The sequence below is a fragment of the Mobula birostris genome, chromosome 14 (genome assembly GCF_030028105.1).
Source record: "Mobula birostris isolate sMobBir1 chromosome 14, sMobBir1.hap1, whole genome shotgun sequence".
Lineage (NCBI taxonomy): Eukaryota > Metazoa > Chordata > Chondrichthyes > Myliobatiformes > Myliobatidae > Mobula > Mobula birostris.
Window position 1 is genome coordinate 23331469 of NC_092383.1, and position 14533 is coordinate 23346001.

The 14533-nt window shown below is 43.3% G+C and overlaps 1 protein-coding gene across 4 annotated transcripts in view; it reads left to right on the forward strand.

Annotated features, from left to right (window-relative positions):
* Nucleotides 1-14533, forward strand: part of atp8b4 (ATPase phospholipid transporting 8B4) — a 304768-nt gene that overhangs the window by 160483 nt on the left and 129752 nt on the right. For all 4 annotated transcript variants that reach the window (XM_072278231.1, XM_072278233.1, XM_072278230.1 and 1 more), the window contains one exon: nucleotides 2545-2603. In XM_072278231.1, coding sequence (XP_072134332.1) covers nucleotides 2545-2603 — 59 coding nt within the window. The remainder of the gene's footprint in view (nucleotides 1-2544; nucleotides 2604-14533) is intronic.

Consider the following 14533-nt stretch of genomic DNA (forward strand, 5'->3'; position numbering starts at 1 on the left):
GAAAATGCTGGAGGAACTTGACAGGTCAAGCAGCAGCTATGGAAAAGAGTACAATCAACGTTACTGGCCAAGACCCTTCAGCAGGACTAGAGAAAAAAAAGATGATTACGTTTAAAAGGTGGGGGAGGGGAGGGAGACACACAAGGTGATAGTTGAAACCGGGAGGGGGAGGGGTGAAGAAAAGAGCTGGGCAGTTGATTGGTGAAAGAGATACAGGGCTGGAGAAGGAGGAATCTAGTAGGGGAGGACAGAAGGCCGTGGAAGAAGGAAAAGGGGGGAGGAGTATCAGAGGGAGGTGATGGGCAGGCAAGAAGATAAAGTGAGAGAGCAAAAAGAGGATTGGGAATAGTGAAGGGAGGGGGGGCATTACCAGAAGTTTGAGAAGTCGACATTCATGCCGTCAGGTTGGAGGTTACCCAGACAGAGTATGTGTTGTTCCTCCTACCTGAGCATGGCCTCATTACGACTGTAGAGAAAGCCATGGATTGACATATCAGAATGGGAAGTGGAATTAAAATGGGTGGCCACCGGGAGTTCCCGTTTCTTCTGGCAGACGGAGCGTAGATGCTTGGTGAAGTGGTCTCCCAATCTACGTCATGTCTCACCGATATACAGGACGCCACACTGGGAGCACCGGATACAGTATATGACCCCTACAGACTCTCAGGGGAAGTGTTGCCTCACCCAGAAGGACTGTTTGGGGCCTTGAATGGTAGTGAGGGAGGAGGTATAGGGGCAGGTGTAGCATTTGTTCCACTTGCAAGAATAAGTGCCAGGAGGAAGATTAGTGGGGAGGGACAAGTGAGTCGTGTAGGGAGTGATCCCTGCAGAAAGTTGAAAATTGGGGGTGGAGGGTGAGGGAAAAATGTGATTAGTGGTGGGATCCCACTGGAGATGGCAGAAGTTCCAGTGAATTATGTGCTGGACGTGGAGGCTGGTGGGGCAGTATCTCCCTCCTGGAACTTAACCTTGCAAGTGGACCTTGGCTATTTGCCCCCTCCCCACTGATCTCCCTCTTGGCACTTGTCCTTGCAAGTGGAACAAGTGCCCCTACACCTCCTCCCTCACTACTATTCAGCGCCCCAAACAGTCCTTCCAGGTGAGGCGACACTTCACCTGTGAGTCTGTTGGGGTCATATACTGTGCTCCTAGTATGGTTTCCTGTATATTACTGAGGCCTGATGTAGATTAGGAGACTGCTTCGCTGAGCACCTACGCTCTACCAGAAGGAGTGGAATTTCCCAGTAGCCACATCTTAAGGAAAAAAGGCCGAGTTCACTCAACCTGTTCTCATAAGGCATGCTCCCCAATCCAGGCAACATCCTTGTAAATCTCCTCTGCACCCTTTCTATAGTTTCCACATCTTTCCTATAGTGAGGCGACCAGAACTGAACACAGTACTCCAAGTGGGGTCTGACTAGGGTCCTATATAGCTGTAACATTACCTTTTAGCTCTTTATCTCATGGTTGATGAAGGCCAATACACCGTATGCCTTCTTAACCACACAGTCAACCTGCGCAGCAGCTTTGAGTGTCCTGTGGACTCAGACCCCAAGATCCCTCTGATCCTCCACACTGCCAAAAGTGTTACCATTAATACTATATTCTGCCATCATATTTGACCTACCAAAATGAACCACCTCACACTTATCTGGGTTGAATTACATCTGCCACTTCTCAGCTCAGTTTTGCATCCTATCAGTGTCCCACTGTAACCTCTGACAACTGTCCATAATCTCCACAACACCCCCAAGATTAGCCCGAGAGCCATAGGTGCTGCCTAGCCTGCTGAGTTCCTCCAGCATTTGGTGTGTGTTGCTTGGGTTAGTTGTGCAGTCAGATAGATGTGCTAGATTAAATGTGGAGGAATTTAATAAGCTCTTGCTGCACCATTAGACCTTGTGTGGAGTCCAGTAGTGGAACTCACAGGTCAGCAGGCATGTTCTGGACTTCTGTACTTGGGCAAGGGTCTTGAACTCATTGGCACTAGCCAACGATCCACCCAAGAAAAGCTATATTCCCCAACAGGTTGTGCCCCCTAAAAAGCCGTCGCTGTTTGAAATGAGAACAACTCAAGGACAGGTCAACTGGTGTTGCTGCCTCACAGCTTTTAGAAACTCCGGTTCAAATCCTGACCTGGTACTATCTGTGCCGAGTCCATCAGTGATCCACATGGGTTTTGCCCAGGTACTCTGGTTCCCGCTACATGCCTAACGTGTTGGTAGGTATGCTAATTGACCACTTTGAATTGCACTTTGTGAAGCTGAGTGACAGGGAAAATCAGCTGAGGAGGGAGCACAGCTGATGAGTGTCTGAGAAGAAAGTTAAAATTAATGTAGATGAGTTCTTGATTGTCAGCTCAAACACAATTGGCCGCCATGCTGTCTGACTCTCAGTATGATGCAACTGTATTGGGAATATAGCTCGGGAAATAATGAAGCTTCTAATGGAAGTCTTTGACTTCCTTTTAATTGTATGTCTGATTAAGCCAATTCTCTGCACCAAGTTTCTACATTTTAGATTTAATTCTGTTTTCTTTTGCAGAGGAGGAGAGGCGAGTGATTGCCAACAACCGTGAATATAATGAAAAATTTCTGTATGCTGTAAGTGATAAATTAATCTTTATCAATAGTCCATATGTCATTGCATTGTAATGAATGAGGTATTATAGATGTCTGCTGAACTACAAACTAGGCTTATTTGGACATTGGTATTATATTGGATATGTGTTATTATTAGCAAGTGGGTGCATTTATTTGTAAGTTTACCTGTTATTCCACAGAATAAAATAGTTTACAGCTGTTTATATGGGAATTAAACAAACCATGATAAATATTATTACTTAAAACTATTTCCAATCATATTTTATATATTCATTAAATTAAACACCAGTAATTTATCTTGCCCTAGGTTTTGAGCTCAAAGTGAATGGCTGGATAAGTGTTAATTCTAACACCCTCCCTGGTATCAATCTTTCACCATTGTTGCATTTGAATCCATAATATCTAATACATCATCTCACTCAATTAGCAGTTATGATTTCAGCTTGACCTCAAATAATCATCAGATATTCACCTTGTCTGAAGAGTCAAACAAGTCAACAAAAATATGGCTCCAGTAACATCCTAAAGAATTCCACAAGAGTGCTTTCAAGTAAAATCTGCCATCTGATTGGGGCAGTTGACAAAAAGCTTAGTGTAACTCTCCAAGGCAGAGTACAAAGTAAATGGTGGGATACTTGGTAGTGTGGAGGAGCAGAGGGATCTCGGGGTACATGTCCACAGATCCCTGAAAGTTGCCTCACAGGTGGATAGGGTAGTTAAGAAAGCTTATGGGGTGTTAGCTTTCATAAGTCGAGGGATAGAGTTTAAGAGTCGCGATGTAATGATGCAGCTCTATAAAACTCTGGTTAGGCCACACTTGGAGTACTGTATCCAGTTCTGGTCGCCTCGCTATAGGAAGGATGTGGAAGCATTGGAAAGGGTACAGAGGAGATTTACCAGGATGCTGCCTGGTTTAGAAAGTATGCATTATGATCAGAGATTAAGGGAGCTAGGGCTTTACTCTTTGGAGAGAAGGAGGATGAGAGGAGACATGATAGAGGTGTACAAGATAATAAGAGGAATAGATAGAGTGGATAGCCAGCGCCTCTTCCCCAGGGCACCACTGCTCAATACAAGAGGACATGGCTTTAAGGTAAGGGGTGGAAAGTTCAAGGGGGATATTAGAGGAAGGTTTTTTTACTCAGAGAGTGGTTGGTGCGTGGAATGCACTGCCTGAGTCAGTGGTGGAGGCAGATTCACTAGTGAAGTTTAAGAGACTACTAGACAGGTATATGGAGGAATCTAAGGTGGGGGCTTATATGGGAGGCAGGGTTTGAGGGTCGGCACAACATTGTGGGCCGAAGGGCCTGTACTGTGCTGTACTATTCTATGTAAAAGATAGGCTTTGTTACGTTCATTAATGAGCACACACAAAAAAAAGAAAAACAAATTATGTACTGCTTGACCATAAGACTGCACTGAAATTATAGCCACTGAAATTGAGTGGTTCGGTTAATTTTAATCATAGCACATAATTTATGCTCTTCACATAAACATAAAAAAGAATTGGCAACTTTATAGATGTGTGTCTCTTTGTTTTAATGGTCTCGCCCTCATCCTCTCTCTCTCGCCCTGGATAGTGCAGAGCACACAGAAACAAGGCAGCATGCAGGCTATTCATCTGAACTTTATTGATAGCATAGCTTGTATAGGCTATCAACTCCTCCAATATGGGAGTGACAAACTAAGGCTACGTCTACACTAGACTGGATAAATCCATAACCGAAGCCTTTTCAGTTCGTTTTGACCCTCTGTCCATACTGAAACGGCATTTTCCTCCCCCAAAAACGGAGATTTTCAGAAACGCTCTCCAGAATGAATAAATCTGAAAACGCTTAATATCCGGCATAGTGTGTACGGGGTAACCGGCTATTTTTAAAAACGCTGTCTGGACATGCCGGAACAAATGGTGGCGGCAGCGCGGCATTTCATTGTTTTCTTGAACGCAACCTCCAACACCACAACAATAGATGTGTAACAGCCTAATGTGACATTGTATGGAAATACAAAATAACACTGATGCAGACATGTTTTATACATTTAACAATTTATTAATGTATTGCTTGTGCAAACATTCAATAGATGCAATTGTCACTTTTGCCCAGTAACTCGTTTTATTGCACATGTTAAATACAGCAAAACAATACACAAAGACATGGCAAAAGTAAAGGCAAACAAATGAGGTAACAGCAAATTTCACTTTTGCCCAGTTACAAGCCTTATTGCATTTAGTTGTAGCTGTCGTCCCTTTCATCGGTGAAGAGACTATGGGTGCAGGAAATGTTTCTGGACAAACGCGCACCAAGTATACGGTTTGGCAATTTCCTTTTAAGTTTGTCTAGTCTGTAACTGGACAAGCGCACACCAAGTATACCATTTCCTCTGTGCTTGTTTCCTGTGTGTCCTGCGCATGCCCAGTAGGAGAAGATTCGCCCAAATATCCATTTTAATGTGGACAGAGGTATTTTTAAAAACGCGTAGTGTGGACGCCTGTCATTTTTACGCGAAACCGGCGTTTTCAAAATTATCTGGTCTAGTGTGGACGTAGCCTGAGTGGCCTAGGATTAACCCATTAACTATCACAACGTGCTTGAAGCACTTTAAAGGGAGGAATTGATACATACATGTTTAAAGTGGGAGCAGTGGAGAGGAGCAGGTTTATCAGAGCATTTTAGCATTTGAGAAGATTACAATTGCAGGAATTTAAAAGAGAAATGGATATTTCAAAATCAGGCTGCGGCTTGACTGGAAGCCTGTAATGATCAATGTCCATGGGGAAGGAGAGTGGGATGAGGTGTAGATTAGTTCATGGCTATCAGCGAACGAATGGCTTAGAGAGTGAAAAAAGGATGAGGAGGTAGGCAGCAATAGTCAGTTCTGGAGGAAACAAAGGCATGGATAGCTGTTGCAAGGACTGAGGCAGATTGCACTTCTGCACAGCAATCGTTCTGACAGTACAGATGTCATCTTAAGCTCACCTCAAATGGTGACATTGAGTTACAAATAAGTGCCGTAGAGAAGGATCGATTTGATAGTCAGGAAATTATGTTAAGAGTGCTAATTGAAGTGAATCTCTTTGGATTTGCTAACTTTGAGCTGATGGAACTTTCTGTGCAGTATTTAATATTAATCAAGGAGTCTGATTGTGTGATGATTGTAGAAAATCCAAGAGTGGTAGAATGAAGCTGCCATCGGCATGTTTCATAACTGCTGTGTATAGTTTCACGGCATAGACATGAATAGTCATGTCAGATAGGAAGTTGGGAGACAGCAGTGGTAACACAACAGGAAGAAACCATTGCTAGCCATAACACCATGTTGGATGCTGTGGAGCCATCCAGTAGAATGGGATCCTGGGGCTTTGGAGGAGGATGGTGTGATTCATTTGCTCAAAGGATGCAGATAGGTCAAGTAGCATAGAATATCAGTCAAATATGCAGTCAACGGTCACTTTAACAAGAGACATGCAGTACTGTAGGAAGTTCAGTGGAGCGGTTCAGACTAGGAGTTTCACAAGAGGTGGTTGCAAATTAAGGGGTAAGACAGGCATGGTAGCGTAGTGGTCAGCACAACGATTTACAGTACAGGCGACCCAGGTTCAGTTCCCGCCACTGCCTGTAAGGAGTTCATACGTTCTCCCTATGACCGCGAGGGTTTCCTCTTGGTGCTCCAGTTTTCTCCTGCAGTCCAAGGATGTACCAGTTGGTAGGTTAGTTGGTCATTGTAAATTGTCCCGTGATTAGACCAGGGATAGATCAGGGGTTGCTGGGCAGCGCAGTTCGAAGGGCTGGAAGGGCCTATTCTGCGGTTTATCTCAATAATAATAATAATAATATAAAGCATAGACAGACTCTTTGGAAACAACTGAGGTTGGAGGTGAGATGATAATTTTGCAGAGTGGAAGGGAATGGTGATAAGGGAGAAATAGGGAACGAGTGAGTACCTTGAGGAGACAAAGCTTTTAATCACCTCAACTAAACTGGGGCCAGAGAGGGAAATCATTTAGCTGGAGGCCATTTACATCAGCATATTCTACTTCTGATCTGGGAGGAATTGGGGTCTAACACCAAAACTTCTTGATGGCAAAGTGAGGCACATGAATACTTCACTGCTGAGAGACCTATGCTAAATCTGAAGCCTGAGTGAACAAAGCAGTGCTGCCAAGATCTTTTTTTTCTCACTTTGCTGGAAGTGAAACTGACAGTTTGGTCTTCTATAGGATGTTTAAGTTAACAGGCAGAAGGTAGAAGTGAATGTGTGGAGTGAACTGTTTCACGGAATAAAGTCAGTAGTACATGGACTACATCTGAATTTTTTTCAGTCCAACCAAAATCAACGAACCCTAACTTGTAGCCAGCTGAAAGGATTTATTGTGCTATTCATGTATGCTTAGAAACTCATTCCACTGTTAACTGTGTCACAAAATAACATTCCTCTCCCCCCCGTGACTTAAATTGAATTTAAAAAATAAAGTAAATTAGATTCCACTACATTATAGCACAATTGACCTTATTTTTTTTTAGGCATGTGCCTCGAATGTTGAGTTAAGTTTTTTTGGAAAATTGCAAAATCACACAGTGGGATTTCCAGCTACAATTGCTAATCCCCAGATGGGTTGCTGCCTCTGAAGTTGAGAGAAACATTTCATATTGGAGTGGGCAGAAGAGATTCTGAGGAAGCGAAGCAGCCTGAACAGATAGATCACATTAAAAGAGTAATGGAGTTCTTGCTAAGGCAGTTTGAAGCATTCATGTGTTAAATTAATAGGCCTGTGGCTATAAACTCAAGATTACCGCTGGTATGGTATGCTAATCTAGACAGGAGTAAAGAAATTAGATAAAATACTGTGAGGCGTATAAATGATGGTGAAAAGTATAGTAGTGTAAAGGAATGAAGATCAACTCTATGATGAAATGCACTTCATTAACATGGAGAGCACACTGCCGTAGAGGGGAAGTGAAGCAGAAAGAGAAAGAAATCATTCTTTACACACAGGGCTGACCTTTTGCAACCAGTCTGGCTCTGTTTGCACTCACCTCTGCACACCTGTACCTAGTTTGGAGCCAGAACCTGAGGATTTCCAGCTGCAGGTACTCTTGCATGCATTAGCCAGGTGGAGAGAGAACTTAACAGTAAGAGCAGAAAATCAGGAAGAGAAAAAAAGGAAAAAATACTAAAAGAAGAACAAAAACAAAGAGAAGAGGAAAATGATGCTGCAATTTAGACCAGAAAAGTGTGAAGTCCAATACTTTGGAAGGTGAAACTTAAAGACAGAGTGCAAGGTTAATGGCAGGATTCTTCGTTGTGTGGAGGAACAGAGGGATCTTGTGGTGCACCATGGTTGTCACAGACTTTATTAAAACAGTTGTAGATGAGTGTGTTCCAACAAAATCATTCAGCGTCTTCCCCAACCCAAAGCCCTGAGATTGGCAATCTGCCAAAGGCCAGATCAGAGCCATTCAAGTCTGGTGACCAAGAAAGTTACAAAAGGTCCAGGTACAATCTCCAGAAAGCCATCTCACGAGTGAAGTGGCAATTATTGACTAGAATCAACGAAGCGACATCAGTGACAAGTCTTCGCTTCCAGATGAGCTTAATGTTTTCTACGCTTGCTTTGACCATCAAAACTTGGAGGAACCATCATGAACTCCCACAGCTCCTGATGACCCCATGATTTCCGTTTCTGAGGCTGATGTGCGAGCAGCCTTCAGGAAGGTGAACCCCTGAAAAGCATCAGACCCAGATGGGGCAGCTGGCCAAATACTAAAGACCTGTGCTGATCAACTGGCTGCAGTGTTCACTGTGATCTTTAATCTCTCGCTTTGGCAGTTGGAGGTACCCACCTACTTCAAACAGGCTTCAATTATATCGGTGCCTAAGAAGAACATTGCATCCTGCCTCAGTGACTATTGTCCAGTAGCACTTATGTCCACAGTGATGAAGAGTTTTGAAAGGTTGGTGATGAGGAGCAACTTGGATCCACTCCAGTTTGCTTCCTGGAGCAATACTATCATCTCTTCAAAACTAATCAATAAGTTCTAAGATCTTGGCCTCAGTACCTCCTTGTGCAATCCGATCTTCCATTTACTTGCTGGTAGACCCCAGGCAGTTTGGATTGGCAACAACATCTCCTCCACAATCTCCATCAGCACAAGTGCACCACAAGGTTATGTGCTTAGCTCCCTGCTCTACTTGCTTTATATTTATGACTGTGAGGCTAAGCACAACTTTGGTGCCATATTTACGTTTGCTGTCATAGGCCAAATCAAAGATGGTGAACAATCAGCATGGAGGAGGGAGAATGAAAATATAGCTCTTACTCAATCTCAGCGAGAAGAAACCAGAGGTCCATGAGCCAGTCCTCCTTAGAGGATTAGAGGCAGAGGGCGTCAATAACTTTAACTTCCTCAGTGTTACTGTTTTAGAGGACTTGTCTTGGTCCAGCATGTAAGTGCAATTAAAATGAAAGCATGACAGAGCATCTACTTCCTTAGGAGTTTGCAAAGATTCAGCATGACATCTAAAATTTTGACAAGCTTCTATAGATGCGTAGTGGAGAGTATATTGACTGGCTGCATCACAGCTTGATATGGAAACACCAATGCCCTCGAATGGAAAATCCTACAAAAAGTAGTGGACAACTCAGTCCATCACAGGTGAAGCCCTCCCCACTGTTAAGCACATCTAAAAGAAATGTTGTTGCAGGAAATCAGCATCCATCATCAGGGATCTTTACCACCTAGGACATGCTCTCTTCTCACTGCTGTCATCAGGAAGAAGGTACAGGAGCCTCAGGTCTCACACCACCAGGTTCAGGAACAGTTATTACCTTTCAGTCATCAGGCTCTTGAACCAAAGGGGATAACTTCACTCACCCCATCACTGAACTTTTCCCACAACCTGTGGACTCACTTCCAAGGGCTCTTTATCTCATGTTCTTGATATTTATTGCTTATTATTTCTTTCTTCTGGTATTTGCACAGTTTGTGTCTCTTGCACGCTGATTGAATGTCCAAATTGGTGCAGTCTTTCATTGATTCTATAATGGTTATTATTCTATATCAATTTATTATGAATGCCCACAAGAAAAAGAATCTTAGGGTTGTATATGGTGACAAATATGTACCTTGATAATAAACTTACTGAAGTTTATAGATTCCTCAAAGTTGCATTGCAGGTTGATAGGGTGGTTAAGAAAGTGTATGGTGTATTAACCTTCGTTAGTTGGGAGATTGAGTTCAAGAGCCATGAGGTAACTTTGCAGCTCTGTAAAATCTGGTTAGACCACACTTGAATATTGTGCTCAGTTCTGGTCACTTCATTACTGGAAGTATGTGGAAACTTTAGGGAAGGTGCGGAGGAAGTTTGCCAGGATCCTGCCTGGATTAGAGAATGTGTTTTATGAAGAAATGTTGAATGAGCTATGGCTTTTCTCTTTGGATTGAAGGAGGATGACAAGCAACTTGTTAGAGGTGTAGAAGATTACGAGAGGCAGAGGTAGAGTGACCAGCCAGTTCCTTTTCCCGAAGGCAGCAATAGCTAATATCAGAAGGCATCCTTTCAAGGTGATTGGAGGAAAGATTAAGTGAGATGTCAAAGTTAGTTTATTTTACACATATTGATAATTGCCTGGAATACACTGCCTGGGGTAATGGTAGATACTTTAGAGACAATTCAGAGACTTAGATTTGTGCACCCTGGTACACAGATGAAAAAATAATGGAGCATTTTGTTCTATGTAGGAAAGGATGGTTAGATTGATTGTGGAGTAGATTGAAATCTTGGCATAACATTGAGGGTTGAAATGCCTCTATTGTGTTATAATGTCCTCTTTTCTGTTCTGGGGAGTAGAAGCATGCAGGGATTACACTGTTCAAGTATAGATGCCAATAATGCTGTCATCCAGCAAGATGTGAAGAGCCAAGTGGAAACTTGCCCTGAAATTGAATCATATCATGCGGAAAATAATTTAGTATAATCTTTTCAAGTGAGATAGAGAATGAAAAAGTAGGTATGATTATAGAAGCACATCTGGACAATATTGATGGGGACGATTGGTGAAGGGGTCTGTAGAAAAGACATGATTTGATATATCTTTATAATTAAAGATGTTTGGAGGGTTATAATCATAGAGAGTCATGAAGCACTTTCAACCCTTTAAATCCATTCTGATAATCAAGTTCCCATTATGCTAATCCTATTTTATACTATGCACAAATCCCACAACTCCCCCTCCCCAGATTCTGCCACTCACCTACACGCTTAGCATAGCTTACACTGGCTACAGAACCTATCAATGCACAGGTTATTGGGATGTGTGTGGAAACTGGCATGCTCAGTGGAACCCTGGGTCATCACAGGGGTGCATGCAGACTCCACACAGACAGCACCAAGAGTTATGGTTAAACCCAGGTGGCAGGAGCCGTGAGGCAGCAACTCCACTGGCTGTTTCACTGTGCGGACTCCAAGTGATAGCCGATGTTAACTTTCCAGTAATAGACTGGGATAATGGGGAGGGACTGTGTTCCTTAATTCTAGATAAGAAACTGAGTGAAGCACAAGGCCTGAAGGTCAAAATATCGACCATAAACTACATTGTTTAAGTTGAAAATAGAGGATGAAGAGGAACACAGCATTCGCATCCTTGACTAGAAACTGGAGGCTTCAATTGGCTGGGGGGGGGGGAAGGTGGGAGGGGGAACATTGACTCAGACCATGAGAGGCCTGCGTCGGGCATTTTCATGCCTTACAAGGCGCAGATTGGAAGTCTGTATGGGGTGCCACTCCCCGCACAGACTGGAGCAATGTGTGATTAAGTGCCTTGCTCAAGGACACAAACATGCTGCCACAACTGAGGCTCGAACTAGTGACCTTCAAATCACTAGACAGACATCTTAACCACTTGACCATGTGCCCAACACAAAGGGGTCTCAAGCTAAATTAATCAATTTGGATATTTAGCAGGTTAAGCAGTGAACAGGTTATGAAAAATCCTATTTTGTTTATGAGACGCTGGTATTGTTAGTGAGGCTAACACATAGTACCTAACTCTAATTGCCCTTCTGAAGCAGATAGGAAGCTGCCCTCTTGAACGATCTAGTTCTTGAGATGAAGGCCCCCCCCCCGCCCCCAACAGTACTGTCAGGAAGGGAGTTCCCGGATTTCTGTCCAGGTAACAACGAAGAGTGATTTGAAAAAGGATCTAATACTTTCCCAGTGTATGTAACAAATAAACTCTTCTTGGGCTTCCAGTCGGCTACAGGTACTTTACTGACTTTTCAATGACAAACTCTGCCATCTTCCTGAAGATCGATACCTGTACCTGGCTGGAAGCCGGAGAAGAGTTTATTCGAAGAGTGATTTATTCCAAGTCAAGGTCTCGTGCATTAGCATGTAAAATAGATAAGCTATAGGTTTACTATATTCTGTCACAAAGTACAAGAACTAATTGCAATTAGAATTCCCTTCAATGCACGTCAAGGGTACTGGGTCCATGGGCAATAGAGGGTAGGACTGCATGGGACGCACATAAAAGTTGCTGGTGAACGCAGCAGGCCAGGCAGCATCTCTAGGAAGAGGTGCGGTCGAAGTTTCGGGCCGAGACCCTTCGTCAGGACTAACTGATTAGATTGGATTTAATGAAATGCAAATGAATCATTTCCTCACCTGGATGGTGAGAAAGGAAGAGATGAATGGACAGATATTGCATCTCCTCCGGTTGCATGGGAAGGTGCTATGGGGTGGGGAATGAAGGGTGGGAATGGAAGAGCGGATCAGAGAGCCGCAAAGTGAGCGGTCCCAACTAGAAAATGCAGAAAATGAAGAAGTGAAGAAGAAAACCGGTGGTGGGGTTATGTTTGAAGGATCCTTTGAAGTAAAAGCAAAAATATGAGTGAAATGTCAATATGGGTGTCTACCACACTTTCAAATCACTCTCCTGTAATAGAACTGACACAGACCAGTGCAATGACAAGTAAATCTGCGGATGCTGGAAATCCAAGCAATCCGCACAAAATGTTGGAGGAACTCAGCAAGCCAGTCAGTATCTATTGAAAAGAGTAAATAGTCAAAGTTTTGGGCCAAGACCCTCCATCAGGACTGGTAAAAAGATGAGAAGTTAGAGCAAGAAAGTGGGGGGAGGTGAGGAAGAAGTACAAGGTGGTAGGTGATGGGTGAAATTGGGAGAGGAGGAGGGGTGAAATAAAGAGCTGGGAAGCTGATATGGTGACAGAGGGAATCGAGAAGCATGGCCTTCTCTACTGCCACAATGAGGCCACATTCAGGTTGGAGGAGCAACATCTTGTATTCCATCTGGGTAGCCTCCGAACTGATGGCACGAACATCGATTTCTTGAACTTCCAGTAATTATGCCCCCTCCCCCCCCCCCACACACAACATTCTCATTCTCGTTTTCCTCTCTCACCTCATTACCTGCCCATCACCTCCCTCTGGTGCTCCTCCCCCTTTCCTTTCTTCCATGGTCTTCTACTCTCTCCCATCAGATTCCTCCTTCTCCAGCCCTTTATTTCTTTCACCTATCAGGCTCCTAGCTCTTTACATCACCCATACCCCTCTTCCAGTTTTATCTATCAGCTACCACTTTGTACTTTATCCTTCCCTCCCCCCCCCCCACCTTCTTGCACTAATTTCTCATCTTCTCTTCCCGTCCTGATGAAGGGTCTTGGTCCAAAACATCGACTATTTTCCATACATGCTGCTTGGTCTGCTGAGTACCTGCAGCATTTTGTGTGTGTTGCAAACCAGTGCAATATTGGCACTACAGCAAATGGCTGAGGAGGCAGCCCATTTGTTCCCATTTTGAGGTGTGTTTAGGATCATTATCCTGTTGTAGAAGCCATTCTCTTTTCATCTTCAGCTTTTTAACAGACGGTGTAATGTGTGCTTCCAGAATTTGCTGGTATTTAATTGAATTCATTCTTCCCTCTACCAGTGAAATGTTCCCCATGCCACTGGCTGCAACACAAGCCCAAAACATGATCGATCTGCCCCTATGTTTAACAGTTGCAGAGCTGTTCTTTTCATGAAATTCTGCACCCTTTTTTCTCCAAACATAGCTTTGCTCATTGCGGCCAAAAAGTTCTATTTTAACTTCATCAGTCCACAGGACTTGTTTCCAAAATGCATCAGGCTTGTTTAGATGTTCCCTTGCAAGCTTCTGACACTGAATTTTGTAGTGAGGACACAGGAAAGGTTTTCTTCTGATGACTCTTCCATGAAGGTCATATTTCTTCAGGTGTCGCTGCACAGTAGAACAGTGCACCACCACTCCAGAGTAGCTAAATCTTCCTGAAGGTCTTTTGCAGTCAAACAGGGTTTTGATTTGCCTTTCTAGCAATCCTACGAGCAGTTCTCTGAGAAATATTTCTTGGTCTTCCAGACCTCAACTTGACCTCCACCATTCCTGTTAAATGCCATTTCTTAATTACATTACGAACTGAGGAAACGGCTACCTGAAAACACTTTGCTATCTTCTTATAGCCTTCTGCTTTGTGGGCATCATTTATTTTAATTTTCAGAGTGCCTGGCAGCTGCTTAGAGGAGCCCATGGCTGCTGATTGTTGGGACAAGGTTTGAGGAGTTAGGGTATTTATAAAGCTTTGAAATTTGCATCACCTGGCCTTTCCTAACGATGACTGTAAACAAGCCGTAGCCCTAACAAGCTAATTAAGGTCTGACACCTTGGTAAAAGTTAACTGAGAGCTCAATTCTCTTGGGGTGCCCAAACTTTTGTATGGTGCTCCTTTCCTTTTTTTCCACTCTAAAATTGTACAAATCAAAAATAATACATTAATCTTGCTTAAAATGTTGAAAAGAATGTATCATCTTTAACTTTATGACTTTTGGAGATCAGTTCATCTTCTATTCACTTAACTATTCATAGTAATAGAAATTTTGACCAGGGGTGCCCA